Source organism: Lampris incognitus, chromosome 2 (assembly GCF_029633865.1).
Source record: "Lampris incognitus isolate fLamInc1 chromosome 2, fLamInc1.hap2, whole genome shotgun sequence".
Taxonomy (NCBI): Eukaryota; Metazoa; Chordata; class Actinopteri; order Lampriformes; family Lampridae; genus Lampris; species Lampris incognitus.
In genome coordinates this window covers 85,580,581-85,607,792 of record NC_079212.1, presented here as the reverse complement: position 1 = coordinate 85,607,792, position 27,212 = coordinate 85,580,581, and the positions used below count along the sequence as shown (strand labels likewise).

Here is a 27,212-nt window from a genome sequence, read left to right as displayed (position 1 = left end):
ATGTGTGTGTTTTGAGGGGGTTGGGAGATGGGTGTGTGTGTGTGTGCTTACGTGTATGATTTTGTGTGCGGATCTGTATTAATGTGTGTGTTTTGAGGGGGACGGGAGAAGGGTGTTTGTGTGTGTGTGTGTGTGTGTGTGTGTGTGTGTGTGTGTGTGTGTGTGTGTGTGTGTGTGTGTGTGTGTGTGTGAACAACCCCAAAAACAGAGCGACACCAAGCACACCAGTTAAGATTGTGTTTGGCCTCATCAGGCCCTCCCTCCCAGAGCGCAGCCAGTCCCTCTCTTTCCCACTGAGCTGTGATAAGTCCAGAGTCCACCTGCCACTCGCTGTGATTACTCCTCCGTTGCTGCTGCGCCGTTCACAGTTGCCTTCTCTCTCCTGCCGTTCTATCACCTTCTCCTGAGATCCCCTCCGAGGAGCCGAGAGTCGCAGGCTGATTGTGGATTGCTGAACATGGTGCCTGACTGAGACACCATGTGGAGAGACCGTCCGATATGAGCCGACATCACACAACCCACAGCATTTAGATCTCAGCTGCAGACAGTCACCGGCACGGGGTGACAAGATCTCATAGCAGGAGTCTGTTTGAGGGGTTGAGAGCCCGGCAGCTTGACCTCCATCCAACCCAAAAGCAGTTCCAACTTCAACGCAGAGATCTGATGTGGCAAACCCCATCTCACCTCATTACATCTGAGTCAGTAAAAAAGGTGGAACTGACGGCAAGGACTGACTTAACGCCTTGATGTACATAGACTGAAAGCAGCTCAGATCATACAGGATCAAAAAGGACCACTTGGGGAAGGAAGACGTGGGGTCATCATACGTGGAATGTGATGAATGTAAATCATTTATTGTGACTGTAACTGACGTATTCAGTCAAATTACAAATTGTGTAAAACTACAAGGAGTATTTACATCATCACTGTGCACACAGTCCCTGACTCACACTGCCTGTACTCATTCCACAACAAGGTATTATCAGTGCTTTTACGGTCAGCCAAAGCATATTGAGCCACTGTCAGCCAAGCACAGCAATAATTCTCATCCAACACTTCAACCCTATCTAGTGGCAGAAGAGTAGGGGAGACCCCTCCACCACCCAGGACAGCAGGATGTTGGAGAACTCTACAGCTGAGGGCAGTAACAACACTGATGCTGAGCTGGGGAACGTGGAGCAGGTTCTTGTTCCAGTGCTAGATGTGCTGATCCTGGTTCTGGGAGTTGGTGGTCACTCCCTGGTGATGGTGATCCTGTGTGGGAGGAGGAGAAGAGGGGTAGGACATGGGAGGCAGTCTACCCCGAGTTCGACGACTGGTACAGGGACCGACATCCTCCTGTTGGCACTGAGCGCTGCGGACCTCCTGTTGCTCGCCATGCTTCCCTTTCACACAGCTGCGGTAGCCATGCAGCACTGGCCGTTTGGTGATTTACTTTGTCGCCTTGTGAGCTTCCTGGGAGCAACATGTGCTTCTGCTAGTGCCTTCACCCTGGCTAGTCTGGCTATGTCCCGCTATCTGATTGTGGTGCGGCCCAACAAAGCCTACCAGCTCCTCTCACCCCGCAGGGTTACGCTAACTGCTGTCCTTCTCTGGGCTCTGGCCTGTTGCCTGGCGGCTCCCCAGTTGGCTTTCCGTTCTGTGGGAATCCTGCGCCGGGCTCCTGATGACTCGGCCTGCTTTGCCTTCCTTCCCCATCAGGACCAGGTAGCCTACGGTTTGTGTCATTTCCTGCTGGCCTTCTTGTTGCCACTGGCCATCATTGTTGTGGCGTATGGCAGCATCTACATGTTCCTATGGCGAAGTCAGCAGCAGGGCAGGGCCCCCCAAGTGGAGCGCTACCAGAGCAAAGTGACTCACACATTGGCCATGCAGGTGCTGGCCTTCACCCTATGCTGGCTGCCCTCCTATGGCCTAACGCTGGCCTTGCTGGTTAGCAGGAGCTCTGGAGCCACCGGTACCTCCCCACGTTATGGCCCCTTCAGCGTGTTGGCCCGTGTTATGGCCACCTCCTCTACAGTGGCTAACCCCATCCTCTACGTCCTCATGTCCCAAAAGTTCAGAGAAGATTTACTGGAATTGTTCAAGATGGCTAATGGGACCAGAGGAGCGATATCTATGAACACTAACTGACAGCTACTTACAGCAGCATAGTATTAGAAACTACCTCATTGTCTATCAGAATCAGAATCATGTTTATTGGCCATGTAACCTACATGGAATTTTTTTTTTGGACCCCCCCCTTTTCTCCCCAACTGTACTTGGCCAATCACCCCACTCTTCCAAGCCGTCCCGGTTGCTCTCCACTCCCTCTGCCAACCCGGGGAGGGCTGCAGACTACCACATGCCTCCTCCTATACATGTGGAGTCACCAGACACTTATTTCCACCTGATAGTGAAGAGTTTCTCCAGGAGGATCATAGTGCGTGGGAGGCTCACGCTATTCCCCCCAGTTCCACCTCCCCCCTGAACAGGCGCCCCGACCGACCAGAGGAGGCACTAGTGCAGCGACCAGGACACATACCCACATCTGGCTTCCCACCCACAGATACGGCCAACTGTGTCTGCAAGGATGCCAGACCAAGCCAGAGGTAATACGGGGATTCGAACCGCAGATCTCCGTGTTGGTAGGCAATGGAATAGACGGCCACGCCACCTGGACGCCCCCATACATGGAATTTGATTCTGGTTTCATGACTCTCTCAGTGTACTTAACATAGAACATAGAACACACTACAACATGACAATCTTCAGATATACACACAAGGATTGACTTATACAGGAGAAATAAGAGGTGATAAGGTGAATGGTGCAGAGAATATATCAGAGATGCTGAAATAGATGTTAGCAGGTTACTTACACACATGCTTGAGGTAGATGACATGACAGAGTGTACCAATATACGTACAATGTACAGTACAGTATATACAACATGTTTGGATTTACTGACAGTGTTAAGCGTTCATTTGAATGACAGCCTGTGGAAAGAAACTTGTCCACAACAGACAATTTTAGTTGATCCAATAGTCACCACAGTGGGTGGACTGTAAGGTCACCAGAACAGACCAAGGGAGAGATACTGAAGGTACCTTTCACTGTTCTATGGGCAAACATCAGACAACATAATTTCTTATCCTGAGAAAAAATTATTTACTAGACCTGCAAAGAAAAGCCAGACAAACACAGCAGTAAACATTCACTGTTAAATTACGACTGGCGGGGGCTGCGCTAGGGAGCGCCCATAACCCCAGAATTATTCTGTTCATTTGGAAGCACACTAAAGTAAAAGCACTAGTAAAACATTAACTCTGGCTCTGTATTTTGTTGTGCTGAGATAAGTGTTGTTGGGTCGATCTGTCTCCGGGTCTAAATATACCTCCACATACCATTTTCTCTCAAACCAGAGAGAAAAAAGGCTTTTTGTTTTGTTTTTTTCAGCTATTGAAAAGTTGGACATTGTAAATGTTTTTCTAGTTCTGTTTAGATCAGTGGGACATCCAAAACTTTTTTGAGGGGGGGCTTTGTCTTTAAGAGGTTCCAACCTCTTTTCTTTCCCAAGAGGACTTCTTACTGGAGGTCTGGTATGCATGACAGAGATGCTTTGTTCTTAGCAGGGCAGAAGAAACATGAAAAATGATCTTTCACAGTCAGAATGTGGGCAGATGTGCAATCCCAACACTTGACCTGTCAAGCCATACAGCTGGTGTCGGCAGTCAGTGTAGGCAGACCAGAACAGGAGTTATATTTTCTAGATGTTGTTACAATTCTGGTCAAAACATGTTCGACTGGCTGGAAGACTTACGTGGCTCAGTTAGGCCAACCAGACAGAAGGACATGACAAACATCACAAATATTAATCCAGTCTGGTTCATACAAATGCATGGATCAAAGTTTCAGTATGAGTCATACTTAACAACGGGTTGGATTTTAGCCATGCTGTCTAGTATAGTTGCTCTAGTCATTAAAGCGTTTATTGTCATTGAACCTCTTCCCTCGTTGAGCAGAATCAGAATCACGTTGTCTTTCATTTCATGCACTTGCGCACATGAAATGAAACGAAACATGGTTTCCCCCAGCCCACAGCAGTGCAACACAAAGATGAAAACACACATCCAAAATCTACAAGAACACATACATCCAACCTAACACATATAATAACACATATATCTAAACACATATATCCAAACTAACACATATGTTTAATCTAATACATAAATCTAAACTAACACACATATCTAAACTAACACACATACCTAAACTAACACATATATCCAAACTAACACACATATCTAAACTAACACATATATCTAAACTAACACACATATCCAAACTAACACACATATCCAAACTAACACACATACCCAAATTAACACACATATCTAAACTAACAAACATATCCAAACTAACACACATATCCAAACTAACACACATATCTAAACTAACACATATATCCAAACTAACACACATACCCAAATTAACACACATATCTAAACTAGCACACATACCCAAACTAACACACATGTCCAAACTAACACACATACCCAAACTAACACACATATCTAAACTAACACACATATCCAAACTAACACATATATCTAAACTAACACACATATCTAAACTAACACATATATCCAAACTAACACACATATCCAAACTAACACACATATCTAAACTAACACGCATACCCAAACTAACACACATGTCCAAACTAACACACATACCCAAACTAACACACATATCTAAACTAACACACATATCCAAACTAACACATATATCTAAACTAACACACATATCTAAACTAACACACATGTCCAAACTAACACATATATCTAAACTAACACATACACTACCGTTCAAAAGTTTGGGATCACCCAAACAATTTTGTGTTTTCCATGAAAAGTCACACTTATTCACCACCATATGTTGTGAAATGAATAGAAAATAGAGTCAAGACATTGACAAGGTTAGAAATAATGATTTGTATTTGAAATAAGATTTTTTTTACATCAAACTTTGCTTTCGTCAAAGAATCCTCCATTTGCAGCAATTACAGCATTGCAGACCTTTGGCATTCTAGCTGTTAATTTGTTGAGGTAATCTGGAGAAATTGCACCCCACGCTTCCAGAAGCAGCTCCCACAAGTTGGATTGGTTGGATGGGCACTTCTTTGAGCAGATTGAGTTTCTGGAGCATCACATTTGTGGGGTCAATTAAACGCTCAAAATGGCCAGAAAAAGAGAACTTTCATCTGAAACTCGACAGTCTATTCTTGTTCTTAGAAATGAAGGCTATTCCATGCGAGAAATTGCTAAGAAATTGAAGATTTCCTACACCGGTGTGTACTACTCCCTTCAGAGGACAGCACAAACAGGCTCTAACCAGAGTAGAAAAAGAAGTGGGAGGCCGCGTTGCACAACTGAGCAAGAAGATAAGTACATTAGAGTCTCTAGTTTGAGAAACAGACGCCTCACAGGTCCCCAACTGGCATCTTCATTAAATAGTACCTGTTAGAGCCTGTTTGTGCTGTCCTCTGAAGGGAGTAGTACACACCGGTGTAGGAAATCTTCAATTTCTTAGCAATTTCTCGCATGGAATAGCCTTCATTTCTAAGAACAAGAATAGACTGTCGAGTTTCAGATGAAAGTTCTCTTTTTCTGGCCATTTCGAGCGTTTAATTGACCCCACAAATGTGATGCTCCAGAAACTCAATCTGCTCAAAGAAGTGCCCATCCAACCAATCCAACTTGTGGGAGCTGCTTCTGGAAGCGTGGGGTGCAATTTCTCCAGATTACCTCAACAAATTAACAGCTAGAATGCCAAAGGTCTGCAATGCTGTAATTGCTGCAAATGGAGGATTCTTTAACGAAAGCAAAGTTTGATGTAAAAAAAATCTTATTTCAAATAAAAATCATTATTTCTAACCTTGTCAATGTCTTGACTCTATTTTCTATTCATTTCACAACATATGGTGGTGAATAAGTGTGACTTTTCATGGAAAACACGAAATTGTTTGGGTGATCCCAAACTTTTGAACGGTAGTGTATATCTAAATAAAATAAATAAATAAATAAAAAAAATCACTGTCCAGGAAAACGAACACCAGCCAGGATGACTGTCAGAACTGCCGGTCTGCATGGGTTAGCAGTTAGCTTAGCCTGCCCTGCTTCCGCATCCAGTCAGACTGTCCTCAGTGTTTCCTTTTCGGGTGCAGCTCCGGTCAGGGCCATGGTCCCTGGGCCCACAGGACGCAGCAGACCCAGCCCCCTCAGCCGATCCAACACCAGTTCTTCCAGCCAGTCACCTTCGACACACCTCCCCGCACTCCACACGACGACACTAAAAACACAGTCAAAACTAGGCGAGGCCGCCGTCAGACCGCCCTCGGTGTTATCGGAACTGCCGGTCTGCATGGGCTAGTAGTTAGCTTAGCATGCCCCACTTCCGCATCCTGTCAGACCGCCCTCAGTGTGACCTCTTTGGGCACAGCTCCAGGCAGGGCCGTGGTCCCTGGGCCCACAGGACGCAGCAGACCAAGCTCTCCCAGCCGATCCAGCATCAGCTCTCCCAGCCATCAAATGACGAAAAACTTAAGACGCAGACATGGACAAAGACACTGCAATGGACAGTACTCGGTAAGGCAGCCACAAACGTGACTTTGTGCCGCCATCCTCCCACACTGAAAGCAACAACTGATGTCTGATTTGTTATACTTACTTTATGAGCAGCCTCAAAACAAATTGAGTTAAAAACTGAGGTACTCTTCTGATAACCCTGGATGAACTCATACCATCCTACCTTCCCAAAGTTATTACACCTTACACTGCAGTATGCAGCCTTCGCTCACAAGATGCTGGCTTATCAGTCCCCAGAGTTAATAAAAACTCAGCATACTCTCTCCGTCACCTTAAAACTCGTCTCTTTTCCCTTTCTTATCAGCTACTTGTCAAGCCAACAACCAAAATGATCTTTAATGATGTCCTTCATTGTGTGCTGTTGTTTTTGTTTCCTTTGACGTATAAAGTGTGTTGAGACATGCCTGGGATAACGCACTTTAAACTTGACTTGGCTACTGCAATGATACTCAAAATCATGTGTCATGGAGAACCATTTTAAGGCAGGTTTTCATTGCAAGACAACATTCTTGCAATGAATGAATGAATACTATTGGGTTGGAATGAAAACCTGCATACACATGACCCTCCATGGCACACGACTGAGCACCTACGGGATAATAACAAAGCAGGCATATCAAAATATATACTCACTCTCTACGACAGTCTTCCGGTCAGAGCCATCATCGTTGATCTGCTGAATGTTGCCGAAGTGGATGTCGCTGAAGAAGACGCGGTTGGCTCCCTTTCCTCCTCCACCTCGATAGTCAAAAGTGAGTGCGATGACGTTCTTCATGTGCTCTGGGTCCTCAAACGGTTTTATAGGAGCATTTAAGTTGTTTTCATCTGACAGGTGAACACTTTTCAGTATTGTTCGCTCCGAGTAGAGCAGGTAGCCATCGTAGTCACGGCAACTGCGTCCATCTTCAGCCAGCATCCCGTGGGCACAGGCACATGTACGCTGACTATTCCCACGGTAAAGGCAAAGCTGCTGACATCCACCATTATTGTCTTTGCATACATTTGTTCCTGTAAACAGAGAAAATGTCTCAATAAACAAAATTTCTTGAATATTTGATGCATACACTATTCATTAAAAGAGTTGAGCTGATCAAACTTTAGTAAAATGAAAGTTACCAGCACACTAGTTAATATTACAGCTCTACTTGGCAGTGTAAATTCTTTTCAGCCATGCTAAAAATTCTTGCACATCAGACAGACTTGCTATCACAATTAAGTGAAACAGCGAGCGGATGACTCAATGCTCACCTTGCTGTCTGGCCCTGTTGAACACCTTAATGTCTTTAAGCTGTACTCCAATACCAGTCCTCAGAGACAAGGAGTCTGTGGCGTTGTCTTTACTGCCTCGCTTTATGGAGCCATTAGCATGGGTTCTGGGTGAGAGCACACAGATAAGAGGCATTAGTGAGCGAGCTGAAGCTACCAGATGAGAAAAACATTAAGGAAATGTGAGCAAATAAATCATGGTTATTCCACCCATCCATCATCCAAACCGCTTATCCTGCTCTCAGGGTTGCGGGGATGCTGGAGCCTATCCCAGCAGTCAGTGGGCAGCAGGCAGGGAGACACCCGGAACAGGCCGCCAGACCATCACAGGGCTCACACACACACAAAGACACCTAGGGACAATTTAGTACGGCCGATTCACCTGACCTGCATATCTTTGGATTGTGGGGGGAAACCGGAGCACCCGGAGGAAACCCACACAGACACGGGGAGAACATGCAAACTCCACACAGAGGACGACCCGGGACGACCCTCAAGGTTGGACTACCCCGGGGCTTGACCCCAGGGCCTTCTTGCTGTGAGGCGACTGCGCTAACCACTGCGCCACCGGGCCACCCTAAATCACGATTATTAATAAACCAAAGTGGCAATGAAGGCATATGTAGAGACAGAATTCAAAGGGGACCTCTGACCTATCACTCCAGTAGATGTAGTTCTCAAACACAGACACAGAGAACATATCCATGTTGTTGTTGGCTAGCACCACCTCTCGATTCTCTCCGGTCTCCAGGTTGATGCGCTCAATCTTGTCTGTCCTGGCGTCACACCAGTAGAGCAGACCCTCCTATCAAAGACACAGTTAAATCAAATTGGAAAGGTGCTAGCACAATGCCCATTTTGTCTAAGTACTGTGTCGTATTAGTTGAAGCATGAATACCGTGTCATTATACAGTACCTGATAGTCAATGGAAATGCCATTCGGCCAGCTGATACTGACATTAACCAGCACGGCCCTCTGAGACCCGTCCAGCCGAGAACGTTCAATACGGGGGTACTGACCCCACTCTGTCCAGAACAGGTACCTGTGCACGCGCACACACACACACACACACACACACACACACACACACACACACACACACACACACACACACACACACACACACACATTAAAAGAGAGAAAACCTCCACAGTAGAACAACGTGGCAGAATCCCAGCAGCTACAACAGAGCAGCACTGGACAATGAAGATTTCGCTTCCTCAACACTTTTGGGTGTATTTTGGGCTGCTGATCACAAAAATCACCTTAAAGTTTTCCTATTACATACCGTTTTGTAGATCTAACCTATTTTTGTGATTTCCCGTCATATTTTAAGTCTACTAGTATATTGCCCACAAAGCAAGCTGTGTTGGTCAGTCCCAGCATGCCTGGGCAGCACTCAGTGTAGGTGCTATGCAGATGTTGTCCTAGGCAGACTGGCCATGCTTAGTCAGGTTAGATGCTGGCAGACAGCTGCTCACATTGACACATGCTGTTTGGACGCATGCTGACGACATGTTCTTCAGGCAGTAGCACAGTGAGTTTACTTAACAATAGTATTTATTGTCTTCATGAAGATTTAATACAGCAGAAATGTCTCATCAGCTGCGATACATTCTGCTACATCTGTGGTGAGGATACGCTTAAGGCTCAAAGACGCACCATGACTGCACTTATTTTTTTGGGGGGGGGGGTTTCCCTCCTTTTTGTCCCCAATTGTATCCAGCCAATCACCCCACTCTTCCGAGCCATCCCGGTCGCTGCTCCACCCCCTCTGCCAATCCGGGGAGGGCTGCTGACTACCACATGTCTCCTCCCATACATGTGGAGTCGCCAGCAGCTTCTTTTCACCTGACAGTGAGGAGTTTCACCAGGGGGACGTAGCACGTGGAGGATCACGCTATTCCCCCCAGTTCCCCCTCCCCCTCAAACAGGTGCCCTGACCAACCAGAGGAGGTGCCAGTGCAGCAACCAGGACACAAACCCACATCTGGCCTCCCACCCGCAGACACGGCCAATTGTGTCTGTAGGGATGCCCAACCAAGCCAGAGGTAACACGGGGATTTGAACTGGGATCCCTGTGTTGGTAGGCAACGGAACAGACCGCTACGCTACCCGGATGCTCCCTGAACGCACTTAAAGCCTAAGAGCTCTACTTTGGATGTAACATTGGTGACCAAGAGAAACCCTGGGCTCCTCACATTTGTTGTGCAACATGTGCAGTCAACCTGAGAGCCTGGCTCAGAGGTATTCAGAAGTCAATGCCATTTGCAGTCCCAATGATATGGCGAGAACAGAAGGATCATGTGACGGACTGTTACTTCTGTCTGACCAATGTGTCTGGCTTCTCTACTAAAAATAAGAAATCTATTGAGTACCCCAACCTGCCTTCAGCCATGAGACCAGTGTCACATGATGACAGTTTGCCAGTACCAAAGCCACCAGAGACATGGAGCCTAGATGAGGCAGATGAAGATGCCACAACACATGAACCAGATGTGGAAAATGACACTGAGCCAGATGTTGAACCCTTTATGCCTGTTTATCCTCACCTGATAACACAGACAGAATTAAATGACCTGGTCAGGGACTTAGATTTGTCAGAAGCTAAAGCAGAACTACTTGGTTCAAGATTGCAAGGATGTGGTTTGCGGTGACCAGGTACAAACATTTCTATCTTTCGGAACCATCTAGAACATTTGACAAACTTCTTTACACAGGTTGACAACCTCTGTTTCTGCACTGACATTGGTGGATTGTTCATGGCTTTGGGTTGTGTGCATGACCCACAACAATGGCATCTTATTATAGATTCATCAAAGTTAAGCCTGAATCTGTCCTGTTACACAATGGCAATGTCCACCCTTCAGTAGCCATTGGCTATGCAGTACACATGAAAGAAAGCTACAATAACATGGAAATGTTGTTGGAACACATACAGTACAACAATTACGACTGGAACATGTGTGGCGATGTAAAAGTACTGGCACTGCTACTAGGAATGCAGCTCGGACATAAAAGGAATGTTGCTTCCTTTGGAAATGGGATAGCCGTGCTAAAGAGTCACGTCACATTAAAAAGAACTAGCTGCTCCGTAAGCATTTCGTTCCAGGACAGTAAAGTGTGGAGGATAAACCACTTGTCCACCCAACAGATATATCTGCCTCCTCTTCATATAAAACTCAGACTGATGAACAATTTTGTGAAAGCAATGAACAAAGAAGGTGATGGATTTCATTATCTGAGACAGATGTTTCCAAGAATCACTGATGCCAAGATGAAGGAAGGCATTTTTGTTGGTCCACAAATCAGACAGGTCATCAGTGACAGGGAGTTAGAAGATCTGCTAGCAGGGCAGAGAAAATAGCATGGAAGACATTTAAGGATGTTGTTGAGGATTTTCTTGGCAACCGCAGAGCACCAAACTACACTGAACTGCTTGACAACATGCTTAAAGCACACAAAACCATCAAGTGCAACATCCATCCATTATCCAAGCCGCTTATCCCAAGTAGGGTCGCGGGATGCTGGCGCCTATCCCAGCAGTCAAAATTCATTTTCTGCATCACACTTGGACTTCTTCCCTGCTGATCTTGGTGCAATCAGTGAGGAACATGGTGAAAGGTCTCACCAGGACATTGTGACCATGGGAAAGAGGTACCAGGATAACTGGAATCCATCAGTGCTGGCCGACTATTGTTGGACACTGACATGAGAGGCACCAGGTGCTGAGTACAAACCAAAATCTGCTGCAAAACTTTTTAAGCCAGGTTGAACTAACACAATGTGTCAGCATCATTATGCCATTGAACATGTTAAATTCGGGGCGTCCGAGTGGCGTAGCGGTCAATTCCGTTGCCTACCAACATGGGGATCGCCAGTTCGAATCCCCGTGTTACCTCCGGCTTGGTTGGGCGTCCCTACAGACAGAATTGGCCGTGTCAGCAGGCGGGAAGCCGGATGTGGGTAAGTGTCCTGGTCGCTGCACTAGTGCCTCCTCTGGTCGGTTGGGGCGTCTGTTTGGGGGGGAGGGGGAACTGGGGGGAACAGTGTGATGCTCCCAAGCGCTCCGTCCGCCTGGTGAAACTCCTCGCTGTCAGGTGAAAAGAAGCAGCTGGTGACTCCACATGTATTGGAGGAGACATGTGGTAGTCTGCAGCCCTCCCCGAATCAGCAGAGGGGGTGGAGCAGAGACCGGGACGGCTCGGAAGAGTGGGTAATTGGCCGGAGAAAAAGGGGTAAATTTAAAAAAAAAAAAAAAGTGTTAAATTCAATAAAAGTTATTTTAATGTTTCTCCAAACTCCTACGTGGATACAGCAAATCTGAAGTGATTCTTGTGTTCAGCTTGGCATCGTCTGTCATCATCTCTATTTCTTTTTTTCAGGAAGCAAAATGCTTGAAAAAGATGTGTTGTCCAGTGGTTATTTTCCTACTTACCCTTTCTCTGGGTGAACAGTGATTGCGCGGGGCTTGTCCAGGCCCTGGGAGATGACCACATAGCGGAAGGAACCGTTGAGTCTGGCCACCTCAATCACATCGAAGCCCTGATCAGTCCAGTAGATGTTTCCTGCGGAGCACAGAAGAGAACAGTCATACGCTTCCAGATACTGAAAATGTACAAGCTGTTTTATTGAAATACCCCTCTTTTTTTGTGCTGGTGTAAACATCTGATAACACTTTAACTTAGTGGCGACATAAGAGAGCATTCAAAAGCAAATAGAGAGACATATAAAATGTTTAGAAGCCTGGCAGTGTGTTTATTGTTCAAGTGCAGCAAACAAGCTTACCCACTGTCCCTAGAGAGGATATTGCTTCAGATTATTTTCTAAGAGAGTAATACCGGGACAGGGCGTAGCAGATCTTGGATGAGGTAGAGAGGAGCGGAAATAAAGTAAGAATTAAGTGGGAACAGCCCAACTTGTCCTGCAATCACACTCGAGTCATGTGACTCCAGTTACACAAATGACCTCATTTTAATTTATTATTATTTTATTTTTGGAATTCTCCCCAATTGTATCCGGCCAATTACGCTATCACGCTATCCCCCCCCCCCAAACAGATGCCCCGACCGACCAGAGGAGGCGCTAGTGCAGCAACCAGGACACACACCCACATCTGGCTTCCCACCTGCAGACATGGCCAATTGTGTCTGTAAAAATGCCCAACCAAGCCGGAAGCAACACAGGGATTCGAACTAGCGATCCCCGTGTTGGTGGGCAACGGAATAGACCGCTACGCTACCTGGAGTCTTGACCTAATTTTATTTCGATGCATCTTTTTCACTGCCTCTATCTTTCTTGCATGCCCTGATTATATACAATGCTTTTTCCCTTCACATTGCACCAAATCCATCCTCATGCCACCCTGATTCTCACACAGGGTAATTCAGGAACAGTGAGTCACAGAGAGCGAGAGAGACAGCGAGAGAGCGAGAGTGAGAGAGAGTGAGCGTGATATAAATTTGGAGTTCGGTGAGAACAAAAGTGAACATGGAATGTCAGTATCTGTTACTTACAGTGTGTGTTTTTGAGGTGTAGAATTGTGTGAGGTATGTTTCGCCTCAATGTGCAGTCTGTGTTTCACCTGCTATCCAGTCGACGGCTATGCCCTCCACCCTGCCGATGCCGTTGGTGACCACGTCCTCCCTCCAGGTCTGGTCCCTCTTGGCCCTGCTGATCGTGCTCAAGCCCATGTCCACCCAGTAGATGGTGTCATTGTCTGGGGAAGAGGGGAATCATATTAGAACTGGACTGAATATTCTGTGGACAGCCCATTCCCTAACAACTATGTAATACAGCTACGATTTCAAGTGAATGCCAGATATGCCAGGTTAATATTCCATTCCATCCCATGCCTCTGTGACGTAAGAGAGGCATGGTGGGGGGCCTTACCAGCATGGAAGTCTATGCCCACGGCGAGGGATGTGCCCGACACTGGCACCAGGGCATCAGACTTATCCAGCGGGTCTAAGGGAATTCCACGTATACCTTCATGCACAGAGTACAGCAGGAACAAGCCGACACCTACAGTGAAGCAAAATCACAACCAGGTATTAGTTATTCAAACTGTGTCTGCATCGTGCTGAAAATAAATACTACGCATGAAGCTTGACTTGATTTTTTTAAATACAAGTTTGAGACTGAATGAAGAACTGTGTTTGGTCTACAATATGCTTGTATGTATGTACCCTCGCAGGACTGCTGGCCACTGCGTAGGCTGTATCCTGCAGTGCACATGCACGCTCGAGTAGCGGGGGAGGTTGGGAGGCACAGCTGGGAACAGTCTCCGTTGTTATTGCTGCACAGATTGGTGCCTGGAAACACAAAAGCACCAGAACAAATGCACAAAATAAATTAGAGGGAAGGTACGGACTTGTAATCAAATGTGTGCTACGTATCTTGGTTAAACAGTCAAACAATCAGAGAGAAAAAACAGGGATCTGTTCAGTGAGGCACTCATTTGCACACTGCTGCTCAGATTTCCCCAGCAGTTTCACAAACAACAAAGGCGGTGTGAAAGGAGAACGTCACGAATGGGTGCATGGCAGCCTTGCCCGCACCTTTCTGCACAGTCTCATTGTAGATCTTCATATGCATCATGGGGGAGGTACTGTTCCTAAGGACTTTCCAGTTGCCTCCATCCTTCTTGTCGCATGTTCCTATCTGGTCAGTGCCTTGATCTGCCCACCACAACTTGTCCCCTAAATGACAGAGAAGGAAGTCTTGACTGCACCAGAAGTTTGCCTCTCACTGATACACCAGCCACATAAATGCATTTGCAGTGTTAAAGTAAAATCAAGGTGATTATCACATACTGTCCCCATTCATTTTTCACATCCTTCAACTCTCCTCAAAGAAAGACAATGTTGTCTCAAACATGCAGCGATGAGGGAGACCTACCCATTATGGCCAGAGCAGTAGCCTTGGTCAGTTTGCCCTTAACCCCTTCCAGAACCTCTAGTCCAGACCCGTCTAGTTTACAGCGGTTAATGGTGCTATTCCCAGAGCTGATCCAGTATAACTGCTCGCTGTCGAAGTCAATGGACAGACCTGGAAAAGAAACGGCGGGGATGTAACGGCTGGCCCTTCCAACGCTGTGTCACATACAGTCCGAGTCAGGATTTACTGTAGTCTAACTTATAACCAGTTCATAGATCTGAAGGAGACAGGAAGGTCCATCATCACAGCGACTCACCAACAGGGCCTTTCTGACTGGTGAAGAGGATGCTGCGGTTACTGCCATCTGTGTTGGCGATGCTGATGTTGTCACCGTCCGTCCAATAGAGCTTCCTAAAGACGTAAATAGTATTTTCATGTAAACATTGTGTAAATGAGATCATCTTGTGCCTCACTCCTCAAATAACACTAAGCTTCCAGAAGAATTTTGGAATTTCACTTCATCTTCACTGCTGAGTGTGCAATATCTAACAAATGCCAAGAGAATGGGACACAAATGTGCTCAATCAGCTGCAATGTGGCAGTACTTGCTTGAGGGCAGACAGTTAAAAGTGCATGTAGATGAAGGTTATGTGAGATGAATCAGCAATCAGCAACACTTTGACATTTCTCTTCATGCACTTACGTACATGAAATGAAATGAAATGCTGTTTCCTCCAGTCCATAGCAGTACAACACAAAGAGAACAACACATCCAAAAACTACAACACATATACCAAAACTAACACATGTATCCAAACTAAACAAAAAAGCACTGTACAAGGGAACGAACGCTAGCCAGGATGACTGTCGAATCTGTCGGTCTGTGTGGGCTAGCAGTTAGCTTAGCCTGCCCCACTTCCGCATCCTGTCAGACCGCCCTCAGCGTCGCCCTCTTCGGGCACAGCTCCAGGCAGGGGCGATGGTCCCTGGGCCCACAGGACGCAGCAGACCAAGCTCTCCCAGCCACTTCAGCGCCAGCTCTCCCAGCCATCAAACGAAGACAAAACTTAGACGAAGACTTGGACAAAGATACTGCATGGACGGTACTGGGTGAGGCCGCCGCAAACGTGAATTTGCGCTGCCATCTTCCCCCACCGGAACCGGAAGTAAGAAAGAGTAAACCCATGACTGTAATGGTAAACGGGAGTGTAGACACCCATTAAACTCTTATTCAGCAGATTCAATTTAACAGCTAAAAAACGCCTCTCCTCCCCAACCCGCCACAAACACACCTCCCTTTTATGCAGTAGCTCCTCACTTCTTCACTTACACTCACACACACACACACACACACACACACACAAAACCACTCCAACTGCACCTCTCATTTGTGTTCATGTAACCCGGTTGTAAGTCTAAGTTTAGTGTCGTAATGTTCTTTGTTAACAGCAGTACTACTTTACGGCCACTTTACGACAGTTGGTATATATAAACCACAGACGTGAAAATGTGGGCTCAGAGGGCGTATAGCATGGCAAAAGAAAACGCTGTGAGAGACAGTTGCCAAAACTTCACACTCATTCACCTCAAATCGGCCACTCGTGATATTCTCCTAGTTTTGAGGTGGGATTCGGAAGATGAGTGACAGCGCCAGCTATATCATGGTTATTGAAGAGGATTTGACAGTTGATGTTATTACACCACCTCCTGGATCTTCTTCAGTATGCAACCAAATACCCACATTCACGTTTTCTACATATAGAGCTCAATATACACTAACCCAGCCACTGAGGATGCACAAGCCAGTGCATTCTTAGTGCCGGTGCCAAGCCCGGATAAATGAGGAGGGTTGCATCAGGAAGGGCATCCAGCGTAAAATCTTTGCCAAATCAAATATGCAGACCATAAATCAGATTTCCATACCGGATCTGTCGAGGACCGGGTTACCAATGACCGCCAACAGTACTGTTGGCCAGCAGAGTGCCAGTGGAAACTATGCTACTGTTGGGAGAAGGAGAGGGGGAAGGCATGTCCAGAAGCAGCAGGAGAAGAGGAAGGGTAGGAGTGTAGAAGTGAGAGTCAGAACTTTGAATGTTGGCACTATGACTGGTAGAGGGAGAGAGCTGGCTGATATGATGGAAAGAAGAAAGGTAGATATACTGTGTGTGCAAGAGACCAGGTGGAAGGGGAGTAAGGCCAGGAGCATCAGAGGAGGGTTCAAACTCTTCTACCATGGTGTGGATGGGAGGAAAAATGGGGTGATTCTGAAGGAAGAGTATGTTAGGAGTGCATTGGAGGTGAGTGATGGACAAGAGTGTCAGACAGAGGGATGAGCATGAAGCTGGAAATCGAAGGTGCATTGATGAATGTTATCAGCGCATATGCCCTGCAAGTTGGGTGTGTGATGGAAGAGAAAGAAGAATTCTGGAGTGAGTTGGATGACGTGGCGGAGAGGGTACCCAAGGAGGAGAGAGTGGTGATTGAAGCGGACTTCAATGGCCATGCTGGTGAAGAGAACAGAGGTGATGAGGAGGTGATGGGTAGGTATGGTGTCAAGGACAGAAACGTGGAAGGACACATGGTGGTGGATTTTGTGAAAAGGATGGAAATGGCTGTGGTGAATACATATTTCAAGAAGAGGGAGGAACACAGGGTGACGTACAAAAGTGGAGGAAAGTGCACACAGGTGGACTATATCTTATGTAGGAGGCACGATCTAAAAGGGATTGGAGGCTGCACAGTTGTGACAGGGGAGAACGCAGCTAGGCAGCATCGGATGGTGGTCTGTAGGATGACTTTGGAGACCAAGAAGAGGAAGAGAGTGAAGACAGAGCCAAAGATCAAATGGTAGAAGTTAAAGAAGGAAGACTGTTGTGTGGAGTTCTGGAGGGAGTTAAGACAGACACTGGGTGGTAGTGAAGAGTTGCCAGATGGCTAGGCAGGCACTGCAGAAATAATGAGGGAGACAGCTAGGAAGGTATTTGGTGTGTCACCTGGACAGAAGAAGGAAGACAAGGAGACTTGGTGATGGAATGAGGAAGTATAGTAAAGTATACAGAGGAAGAGGTTGGCAAAGAAGAAGTGGAATAGTCAGAGAGATGAAGAAAGTAGACAGGAGTACAAGGAGATGCAGCGCAAAATGAAGAGAGAGGTGGTAAAGGCCAAAGAAAAGGCGTATGGTGAGTTGTATGAGAGGTTAGACACTAAGGAAGGAGAAAAGGACTACTACCGATTGGCTAGACAGAGGGACAGAGCTGGGAAGGATGTGCAGCAGGTTAGGGGGATGAAGTATAGAGATGGAAATCTGCTAAAAAGTGAGGAGAGTGTGTTGAGAAGGTGGAAGGAGTACTTTGAGGGGCTGATGAATGAAGAAAATATGAGAGAGAGAGAGAGAGAGAGAGAGAGAGAGAGAGAGAGAGAGAGAGAGAGAGAGAGAGAGAGAGAGAGAGAGAGAGAGAGAGAGAGAAGGTTGGATGATGTGGGTATAGTGAATCAGGAAGTGTGGTGGATTAGCAAGGAGGATGTGAGGGCAGCTATGAAGAGGATGAAGAGTAGAAAGGCGGTTGGTCCAGATGACACAGCTGTGGAGGCATGGAGGTGTTTAGGAGAGATGGCAGTGGGTGTCCGGGTAGCGTAGCAGTCTATTACATTGCATACCAACATGGGGATCGCTGGTTTGAATCCCCGTGTTACCTCTGGCTTGGTCGGCCGTCCCTACAGACACAATTGGCAGTGTCTGCGGGTGGGAAGCTGGATGTGGGTATGTGTCCTGGTTGCTGCACTAGCGCCTCCTCTGGTAGGTAGTGCCGCCTGTTAGGGGGAGAGGGGGAACTGGGGGAATAGTGTAATCCTCCCACATGCTACATCCCCCTGGTGAAAGTCCTCACTGTCAGTTGAAAAGAAGCGGCTGGCAACTCCACATGTATCAGTGGAGGTGTTTGGTAGTCTGCAGCTCTCCCCAGATCGGCAGAGGAGGTGGAGCAATAACTGGGACGGCTTGGGAAGAGTGGGGTAATTGGCTGGATACAATTGGGGAGAAAATCCACACAAAAAAAAAGAAAAAAGAGAGAGATAGCAGTTGAGGTTTTAACTAGATTGTTTAACACAATCTTGGAAGGTGAGAGGCTGCCTGAGGGGTGGAGAAGAAGCATACTGGTACCAATTTGTAAGAATAAGGGTGATGTGAAGAACTGCAGCAACTACAGAGGTATAAAGTTGGTCAGCCACAGCATGAAGATATGGGAAAGAGTAATAGAAGCTAGGTTAAGAGGAGAGGTGATGATCAGCAGCAGCAGTATGGTTTCATGCTACAAAAGAGCACCACAGATGTGGTGTTTGCTTTGAGAATGTTGATGGAGAAGTATAGAGAAGGTCAGAAGGAGGTACATTGTGTCTATTTGGATTTAGAGAAAGCATATGACAGGGTGCCAAGAGAGGAGGTGTGGTATTGTATGAGGAAGTCAGGAGTGGCAGAGAAGTGTGTAGGAGTGGTGCAGGTTGTGTATGAGGGAAGTGTGACAGTGGTGAGGTGTGCGGTCGAATGACAGATGGGTTCAAGGTGGAGGTGAGATCACATCAAGGATCGGCTCTGAGCTCTTTCTTTTTTACAATGGTGATGGACAGGTTGACGGACGAGATCAGGCAGGAGTCTTCATGGACTATGGTGTTTGTGGATGACATTGTGATCTGTAGCGAGAGTAGGGTGCAGGTGGAGGAGACCCTGGAGAGGTGGAGGTATGCACTGTAGAGAAGAGGAGTGAAAGTCAGTAGGAGCAAGATGGAATACCTATGCGTGAATGAGAGGGAGGACAGTGAAATGGTGAGGATGCAAGCAGTGGAGGTGACAAAGGCATAGGAGTTTAAATACTTGGGGTCAACTGTCCAAAGTAACGGGGAGTGCAGAAGAGAGGTGAAGAAGAGTGCAGGCAGGGTGGAGTGGGTGGAGAAGAGTGTCAGGAGTGACTTGCGACAGAAGGGTACCAGCAAGAGTTAAAGGGAAGGTTTACAAGATCGAGACCAGCTATGTTATATGGTCTGGAGACAGTAGCACTGATGAAGACAGGAGGTGGAGCTGGAGGTGGCAGAGTTGAAGATGATAAGATTTTCATTGGGAGTGATGAAGAAGGACAGGATTAGGAACCAGTATTAGAGGGACAGCTCAGGTTGGACGGTTTGGAGACAAAGCAAGAGAGGCAAGATTGAGAGGTTTGGACATGTGTGGAGGAGGGATGCTGGGTATATTGGGAGAAGGATGCTGAATATGGAGCTGCCAGGGAAGAGGAGAAGAGGAAGGCCAAAGAGGAGGTTTATGGATGTGGTGAGGGAGGACATGCAGGTGGCTGGTGTGACAGAGGAAGATGAAGAGGACAGGAAGAGATTGAGACAGATGATCCACTGTGGCGACCCCTAACGGGAGCAGCCCAAACTAGTAGTAGTAGTAGTAGTAGTAGTAGTAGTAGTAGTAGTAGTAGAGCTCTATATACACTATTTCTTATTCACGGCCAGCATTTTATTTTATTTTTCTACGGAAGACCTTTGCATTCTATCTAAAGAGACATTCATTGCCTTTGGAATTAAAACTATTTCAGCTCCCACTTATCTCCACGCGGTAGGCCTCACCCTTGTGTGCCATTTCCCAAGATGGCACCCATCTACCACTTTGTGCAGCTTGAGTGGACCGGCTGACAGCCACCTTCCTTGACTGTGGCTCCTCCCAGGTGGTGACACTGGTTAGCAGTTTAGCTTTTCTGGCCGGGTCTGTTGACAAGCTGACCCACAAGCAGTCCCAGCAGTCCGTCACAGAAATTACCGAGGTCCAGATGACTGCTGCCGCCATTCTCCGTATGCCCCAGGCCCTCGCCATCAAAGGTGGCCATGTCATGGGTGCTATGCAGGTGGGGTACAGGCATCTCTGGCTGGGCCTGTCATCCCTGAATGATGGCAAGCGGCGCTTCCTTTTCAATGTGATCCTTTCTCGTGACTCCCTCTTTGGTCCGGACACCCAGGCCTTCGTCGACAAGCTAGAAACAGCCCAGAAGGCGTCGGAGCAGCTGGGCTCCATCTGCATCCCCAGCACCACCCTCTGCGACAGCAGCAGCAGCAGCTTCGTCCTCCAACAAGGTCCTGCTGTCAACCGTTCTGCGAGGTCAGGCCCCCAACTCTTCCATCACCAGCGAGTTTACTGGCGTCCTGGGGCCAAATGGCGCTGGCTACCCCGCCGCAAGGCAGGGCGTGACGGGGGTGCCGGCCCCATTCCCTCAGCCTTTTCCGGCTGGAGGCAGAAGGTATTTCATGTTTTCAATAAAGGGCATCGCCCCAAACCTTACACCATCTTAAAAAGAGCCGTTCCCCGCACTCACCACGCTGTCGCACAACCGGCTTGGAAAAGAGAACCCAAAATGAAGGTGTTTAGAGAAGACACCGAAACACAAGAGGGACAGAGTGGAGGAGAACAAAAGTACAACGGAGAGACAGACAGAGAGAGAGCTGGAGAGTGAGAGGCAGAGAGAGAGATAGAAAAAGAGAGAGAGCTGGAGAGCGAGAGGCAGAGAGAGAGAGAGAGAGAGAGAGAGAGAGAGAGAGAGAGAGAGAGAGAGAGAGAGAGAGAGAGAGAGAGAGAGAGAGAGAGAGAGAGAAAGAGAGAGAGAGAGAGAGAGCGTAAATAAAAAGTCTTGCTCCCTGCACAGAACTTTTCAAAGACTTTGCAAAGATAAGAACGAGACAAAAAGTCTCGATGAGGGAAACTGAAGCTCCCGCCTGAGAAGATAACAGCCATCTATCCTCACAATGTGTCACTGTGACGCAGACGGCGAGGAGCTTGACAGCCATACTGTGTGTGTGTGTGCGTGTGCGTGTGTGTTGTGGACTGCAGGTGAAATTAGCAAGACTTCAGAGAGCTACTGTGAAAAGCTGCACTGATCCTGGGGTGACTGTTCTTTCTGTGGTTGTGTGTTGAGTGTGTTTCAGCTGTATTTGCCAGAGATGAAAAGTAAGGTTACACTTATTCTCATCATGAGATGCCTGTTTTTTTGGGGGGATTTTTTTGGGATCTTCCCCCCCTTTTTCTCCCCAATTGTACTTGGCCAATTACCCCACTCTTCCTGAGTCGTCCCGGTCACTGCTCCACCCCCTCAGCTGATCCGGGGAGGCTGCAGACTACCACATGCCTCCTCCCATACATGTGGAGTCGCCAGCCGCCTCTTTTCACCTGACAGTGAGGAGTTTCACCAAAGGGGCATAGCACATGGGAGGATCACACTATCCCCCCCAGTTCCCCCTCCCCCCCGAAGAGGTGCCCTGACCGACCAGAGGAGGCGCTAGTGCAGCGACCAGGACACATACCCACATCCGGCTTCCCACCTGCAGACACGGACAATTGTGTCTGTAGGGACGCCCAACCAAGCTGGACGTAACATGGGGATTCAAACTGGCGATCCCCATGTTGTTAGGCAACAGAATAAACCGCCACGCTATGCGGACGCCATGAAATGCTTGTTTTGCTGGCTCAACACACAAGTTGAAAATTAAAGTATATGTATTTGTACTTTGAGAAATCAAAGTACAAGTATACATGTGCAAAAACAGTGCAGACTTTGAATGTACTTCAGTATGCTACAGAGAATGCCTGTACTGTGTGTGTGTGTGTGTGTGCGTGTGTATAAAACCAACCCTAATATAGGGTGCAGCACCAGACAGTGTGGTTTGTCCAGGCCCTGGATGACAGCGTTCTTGAAGGAGCCGTCCAGTCTGGCCACATTAATTTGCTTCTTATTGGCATCATAACTGGTCCAGAACAGGTTCCTGGACACCCAGTCTACTGCCAGGCCATGGGCGTTTGGCAGATCTGGGAACAGATAAACACACACACACACAGTGAGGACAGCACAGTCCCATTTCAGCTGTATTATGGTAGAAAACGCACAACTCTTCAGTGCCTAGTCTGTGGGGGTGCCCCCTACACACCAGCAGACACAACGGTCTCGACTCCAGTGCCGTTGATGAAGGCCCTCTTGATGGTCTGGGTGCGGACGTCTGACCAGTAGATGCGGTGCTCGACAGCGTCGTAGTCCACCACGGTTACGTTGTCGATGTCGGGCACAGTGAAGGAGATGATGTAGTTGTAGTAAGGGTTGTCGATGTCCACACCTCGGATCTCAATCTGCCGAACGTACAGCAGGAACTGCCGGGACTCTGCGGGGAGGAAAGAGAGGCTGAGATGCATGGTAAACCCCTTCAGCCTCAGCAGACGGCCAAGTGCATGAAGGCAGTGACTGTGGGAAGTGATGAAGAGACAACTGCAGCTTCCAGCGCAGAGGGGCGATGTAACCACGGTAACAGTAAAGACATCAGCCCTCACCGATCATGCAGTGACCACCTCTACTGAGAGGAGGGCCTTACCTAAACACGAGGTCAACCAGAATATGTAAGTGGGTGGCGCTTACTGCTAAGCACAGTGGAATGTGGGAAAAACATCATGTGAATAAAAAATAAAACACATATACGTGGGTGGAGCTTCACGCTCTAAGAGGCAAAGCAGAAATGCAGGGGAGACGTGTGTAGCAACCATTCCTTGTAAATTTGCATGTGTGCCGATCATGGCTATTTTGGAAACAGCAATGTGCCATGTCAGGACACACACTTCCCCCAGGGTTTATGACAATCAGACCAGTTGTGTCTGCATGTGATGGAGGGACGGATGAACTGACTAACAAGACTGGTCCATAGTCCAGACTTTCAAACCATCAAAATAGATGCATAAGTGCACACTACTGTAACACAACTGTGCGTAGCTTGCTTGCAGCATGTCTGGGTCTATAGAGCCACCTTGACACTCAAACACACAGTTAATAAATAATCATAATACTATATTATTATAATAATACTATAGAGTCAATAACTAATGAAAATAATATATAATAATAATAATACTATACAGTTAATAAATAATAATAACACTATATTATAATAACAATACTATACAGTTAATAAAGAATAATATTATAATTATAATACTATACAGTTAATAAATAATAACAATACTATATTATTATAATAATACTATGCAGTTAATAAATAATAATACTATACAGTTAATAAATAATAATAATAATACTAATATTATAATAATGATCCTATACAGTTAATATATTTGCTTTTCTGAACTCAGTGATAAGGGTATGAAGGCTATCAGAACACAGCTATTAATACACGAGTGAATTCCATCACTGATGCAGTATAATGCCACTGGTCTTTTTTTTTTGTGGCTTTTTTCTCCCCAATTGCCAATTACCCCACTCTTCTGAGTCATCCCAGTCATTGCTCCAACCCCTCTGCTGGGCTGCAGACTACCACATGTCTCCTCCGACACATGTGGAGACCGACCAGAGGAGGCACTAGTGCAGCGACCAGGACACATACCCACATCCGGCTTCCCACCCGCAGACACGGCCAATTGTGTCTGTAGGGACGCCCAACCAAGCTGGAGGCAACACAGGGATTCGAACCGCCGATCCCCATTTGCCATTGGTCTTAACAGGCTTATCATCATTTGTGTGCAGCTCCAAAAACAGGCAGAGAGAGGGAGGGGAAAAAAAGGGGGAGAGAGAGTAATGACATAGTCAGTCAGCGTGTACGAATGTGGAGAGCTGTGGCTGACGCCTGCATCACACAGGACGGGGCTCTCCGATCCATTAGCCCTGGAGATAATAGAAAGTGTTGTCCTGAATACCAAACTCACACACACCCATCAAACCAGGCTCACTCTTGCTTCCCCAGACCGCAACTCCACAGACACCCGAGCTATCACATCAATGCCACCTCGAGAGAGGAACAAGTCTAGATTCTCTGTCTGGCTCAAACAACAAACACACACACACACACACACACACACACACACACACACACACACACACACACACACACACACAAAAGGAAGTAATTGTCGTGGGACAGGGACGACATTGTGCCGCTCAACTGATGTTCTGCCAAGACGAGCACAGTGAGAGGGAAAACTACTGCTCAGAGGAGAGTCTGTGTTTTCTGTGTGTGCATGTGTGTTGCATTTTCTGTGTGTGTGCATGTGTGTTGCATGTGTAACACACATGTGCATCACAGAAGGTTGAATCAGTTCATCTGGACACAACGTTTACTCACAGAAATGTTTAATCATCATCTAAGTGACCTCTTCAGTCTCACCTGACTGCAGGTGTCCCACCCTTATAAACAATACAGTGACTGCAGTGGGGATACCTGCAGTCACTGTATTGTTTATAAGGGTGGGGATACCTGCAGTCACTGTATTGTTTATAAGGGTGGGGTACCTGCAGTCACTGTATTGTTTATAAGGGTGGGGTACCTGCAGTCACTGTATTGTTTATAAGGGTGGGATACCTGCAGTCACTGTATTGTTTATAAGGGTGGGGTACCTGCAGTCACTGTATTGTGTATAAGGGTGGGGACACCTGCAGTCACTGTATTGTTTATAAGGGTGGGGACACCTGCAGTCACTGTATTGTTTATAAGGTTGGGGTACCTGCAGTCACTGTATTGTTTATAAGGGTGGGGGTACCTGCAGTCACTGTATTGTTTATAAGGGTGGGATACCTGCAGTCACTGTTTTGTTTTTAAGGATGGGATACCTGCAGTCACTGTATTGTTTATAAGGGTGGGATACCTGCAGTCACTGTATTGTTTAAAAGGGTGGGACACCTGCAGTCACTGTATTGTTTATAAGGGTGGGGGTACCTGCAGTCACTGTATTGTTTATAAGGGTGGGGGTACCTGCAGTCACTGTATTGTTTCTAAGTACCATGCAGTGGAAAAGGGGCATTATAAGTTGAGTGATGAAACATATCTGTCAGTAAACGCTGTGTCCAGGTGAACTGATTCAACCTTCTTTGACCTTCTTACCTGGACTACTGAGCATGCATCAAGACACATGTGTACTCACCATAGCAGGTATGTCTGTCAGATCCCAGCTTCATGAGGTGAGGACACGCGCAGGAGAAAGTCTGATTGTAGTTGATGAGACACAGGTGAGAACAGGGGCCCATGCCATTATTTGCAGCACAAGGGTTAGGAGCTGGGGGCAGAAATGAATGGTGAAAAGGGCAAGCAAGGGAAAATAATAGAGATGACTGCATATACAGCACATGCTAACCCTTCCTGCAGCACAGCTGGTTCTTCTCAGAAGAGCATTATGGATTTAATGGAGCAGGCTTGTTCCTCATATGCAGGGCTCAGACTAGTAGTGTTTGTGTGAGTTTTTGTGTGTTTGTGTGTGTCTCACCCTGGGGCTGTCTGGAGGGATGGTAGACCTGCAGGTCGAAAGGTTGTGTGTTGGTCCTCTGGACCACAGTGACATTGTTGCCGGTCCACTTGTTGGCCTTAGCCAGTGTGTTGGTCCTCCAGTCTGTCCAGTAAACCTCTCCTCCATACATGGTAACGGCAAATGGGTGTGACAGATATTCATGTCCTCTCAGCACTTCGATCAGCCCAGAACCGTCATATTTGGCAGAGTAAATGGCATCAGACCTGGGCATTGTAAAATACTGATTATTAACAGTGAGATATCTGGGACTAGCAAAAGAAAAGCATGTATATTTGTGCATGTGCCTGCACATTTGTGCGCGTGCCCTCTATCTGACCTGGCATCAATCCAAAGGATGCGGCGCTCCAGGTAATCCACGGTGAGTCCATTTGGCCAGCCGCCGTTACCAGTTTCCTTATGAATGGTTTTTCTGCCCTCGCCACTCATCGAGGCCGCCTCAATCCTTGGCAAGCTAGCATCCCAGTCTGTCCAGAACAATATCCTACAGCATCGGGTCAGAACACATCAGGTGGTGGTGGTGGTGGGGGGGGATCAGCAATGAAAGAATGAGTAACACCTCTATATTTAGAACATTTACGGCAACTCCAGGATGATCACGTCACGTTAATCTTGAATTAAAACTTCAAATTTTAACAGATCATTATCAAATGACATAATTAGTTCTGTCCTCAATTCTTTGACAAGCCATGTTAGGTCATGTAGGCAAGTGGGGGGTAACTACCCGTCCCGGGGATCCAGGGCAATAGCTCGAGGATGCTCCACCTCCCCGGCCAGCAGAGTGGTCCTCATGGTGCCGTCCAGCTTGGCTACCTCAATCTGATCCAGGTTGCTTTCCACCCAGTAGATGTTGCCTGCTATCCAGTCCACTGCCAGGCCCTCCGGGGTGGCCAGCCCATACTGGATCACCACATCAAAACTGGTTAGAGCTGAGAGGAGAGAGAAATTGGATGAAAAAGATGGCTGATGATGAGGACAAGGAAGAGTAAATCTTAAATTGTGTTTGATGTCCAACTTTTGCAGGAGAAACTTGACTCAGTTCTCTTGGACAAGTTGTGCCTCATGTGCTCTACAGTATCCTCTACTACACCTACAGCAAGCTCATGTA

General features: G+C 47.0%; 2 protein-coding genes across 4 annotated transcripts in view; one reads left to right on the top strand and one right to left on the bottom strand.

Annotated features, from left to right (window-relative positions):
* Positions 1-27,212, bottom strand: part of LOC130106812 (low-density lipoprotein receptor-related protein 1-like) — a 187,923-nt gene that overhangs the window by 43,205 nt on the left and 117,506 nt on the right. For all 3 annotated transcript variants that reach the window (XM_056273068.1, XM_056273069.1, XM_056273070.1), the window contains 17 exons: positions 26,829-27,033; positions 26,424-26,588; positions 26,066-26,310; positions 25,727-25,858; positions 22,741-22,968; positions 22,447-22,621; positions 15,095-15,189; positions 14,800-14,949; positions 14,460-14,600; positions 14,088-14,213; positions 13,792-13,923; positions 13,484-13,618; positions 12,338-12,467; positions 8,815-8,941; positions 8,552-8,703; positions 7,881-8,005; positions 7,266-7,640 (listed from right to left, as the gene is read on the bottom strand). In XM_056273068.1, coding sequence (XP_056129043.1) covers positions 7,266-7,640; positions 7,881-8,005; positions 8,552-8,703; positions 8,815-8,941; positions 12,338-12,467; positions 13,484-13,618; positions 13,792-13,923; positions 14,088-14,213; positions 14,460-14,600; positions 14,800-14,949; positions 15,095-15,189; positions 22,447-22,621; positions 22,741-22,968; positions 25,727-25,858; positions 26,066-26,310; positions 26,424-26,588; positions 26,829-27,033 — 2,838 coding nt within the window. The remainder of the gene's footprint in view (positions 1-7,265; positions 7,641-7,880; positions 8,006-8,551; positions 8,704-8,814; positions 8,942-12,337; positions 12,468-13,483; positions 13,619-13,791; positions 13,924-14,087; positions 14,214-14,459; positions 14,601-14,799; positions 14,950-15,094; positions 15,190-22,446; positions 22,622-22,740; positions 22,969-25,726; positions 25,859-26,065; positions 26,311-26,423; positions 26,589-26,828; positions 27,034-27,212) is intronic.
* LOC130106814 (delta-type opioid receptor) lies at positions 966-2,279 on the top strand. Its single transcript, XM_056273071.1, has one exon. The coding sequence runs from the start codon at positions 1,117-1,119 to the stop codon at positions 2,131-2,133; it is 1,017 nt and encodes a 338-aa protein (XP_056129046.1). The 5' UTR covers positions 966-1,116; the 3' UTR covers positions 2,134-2,279.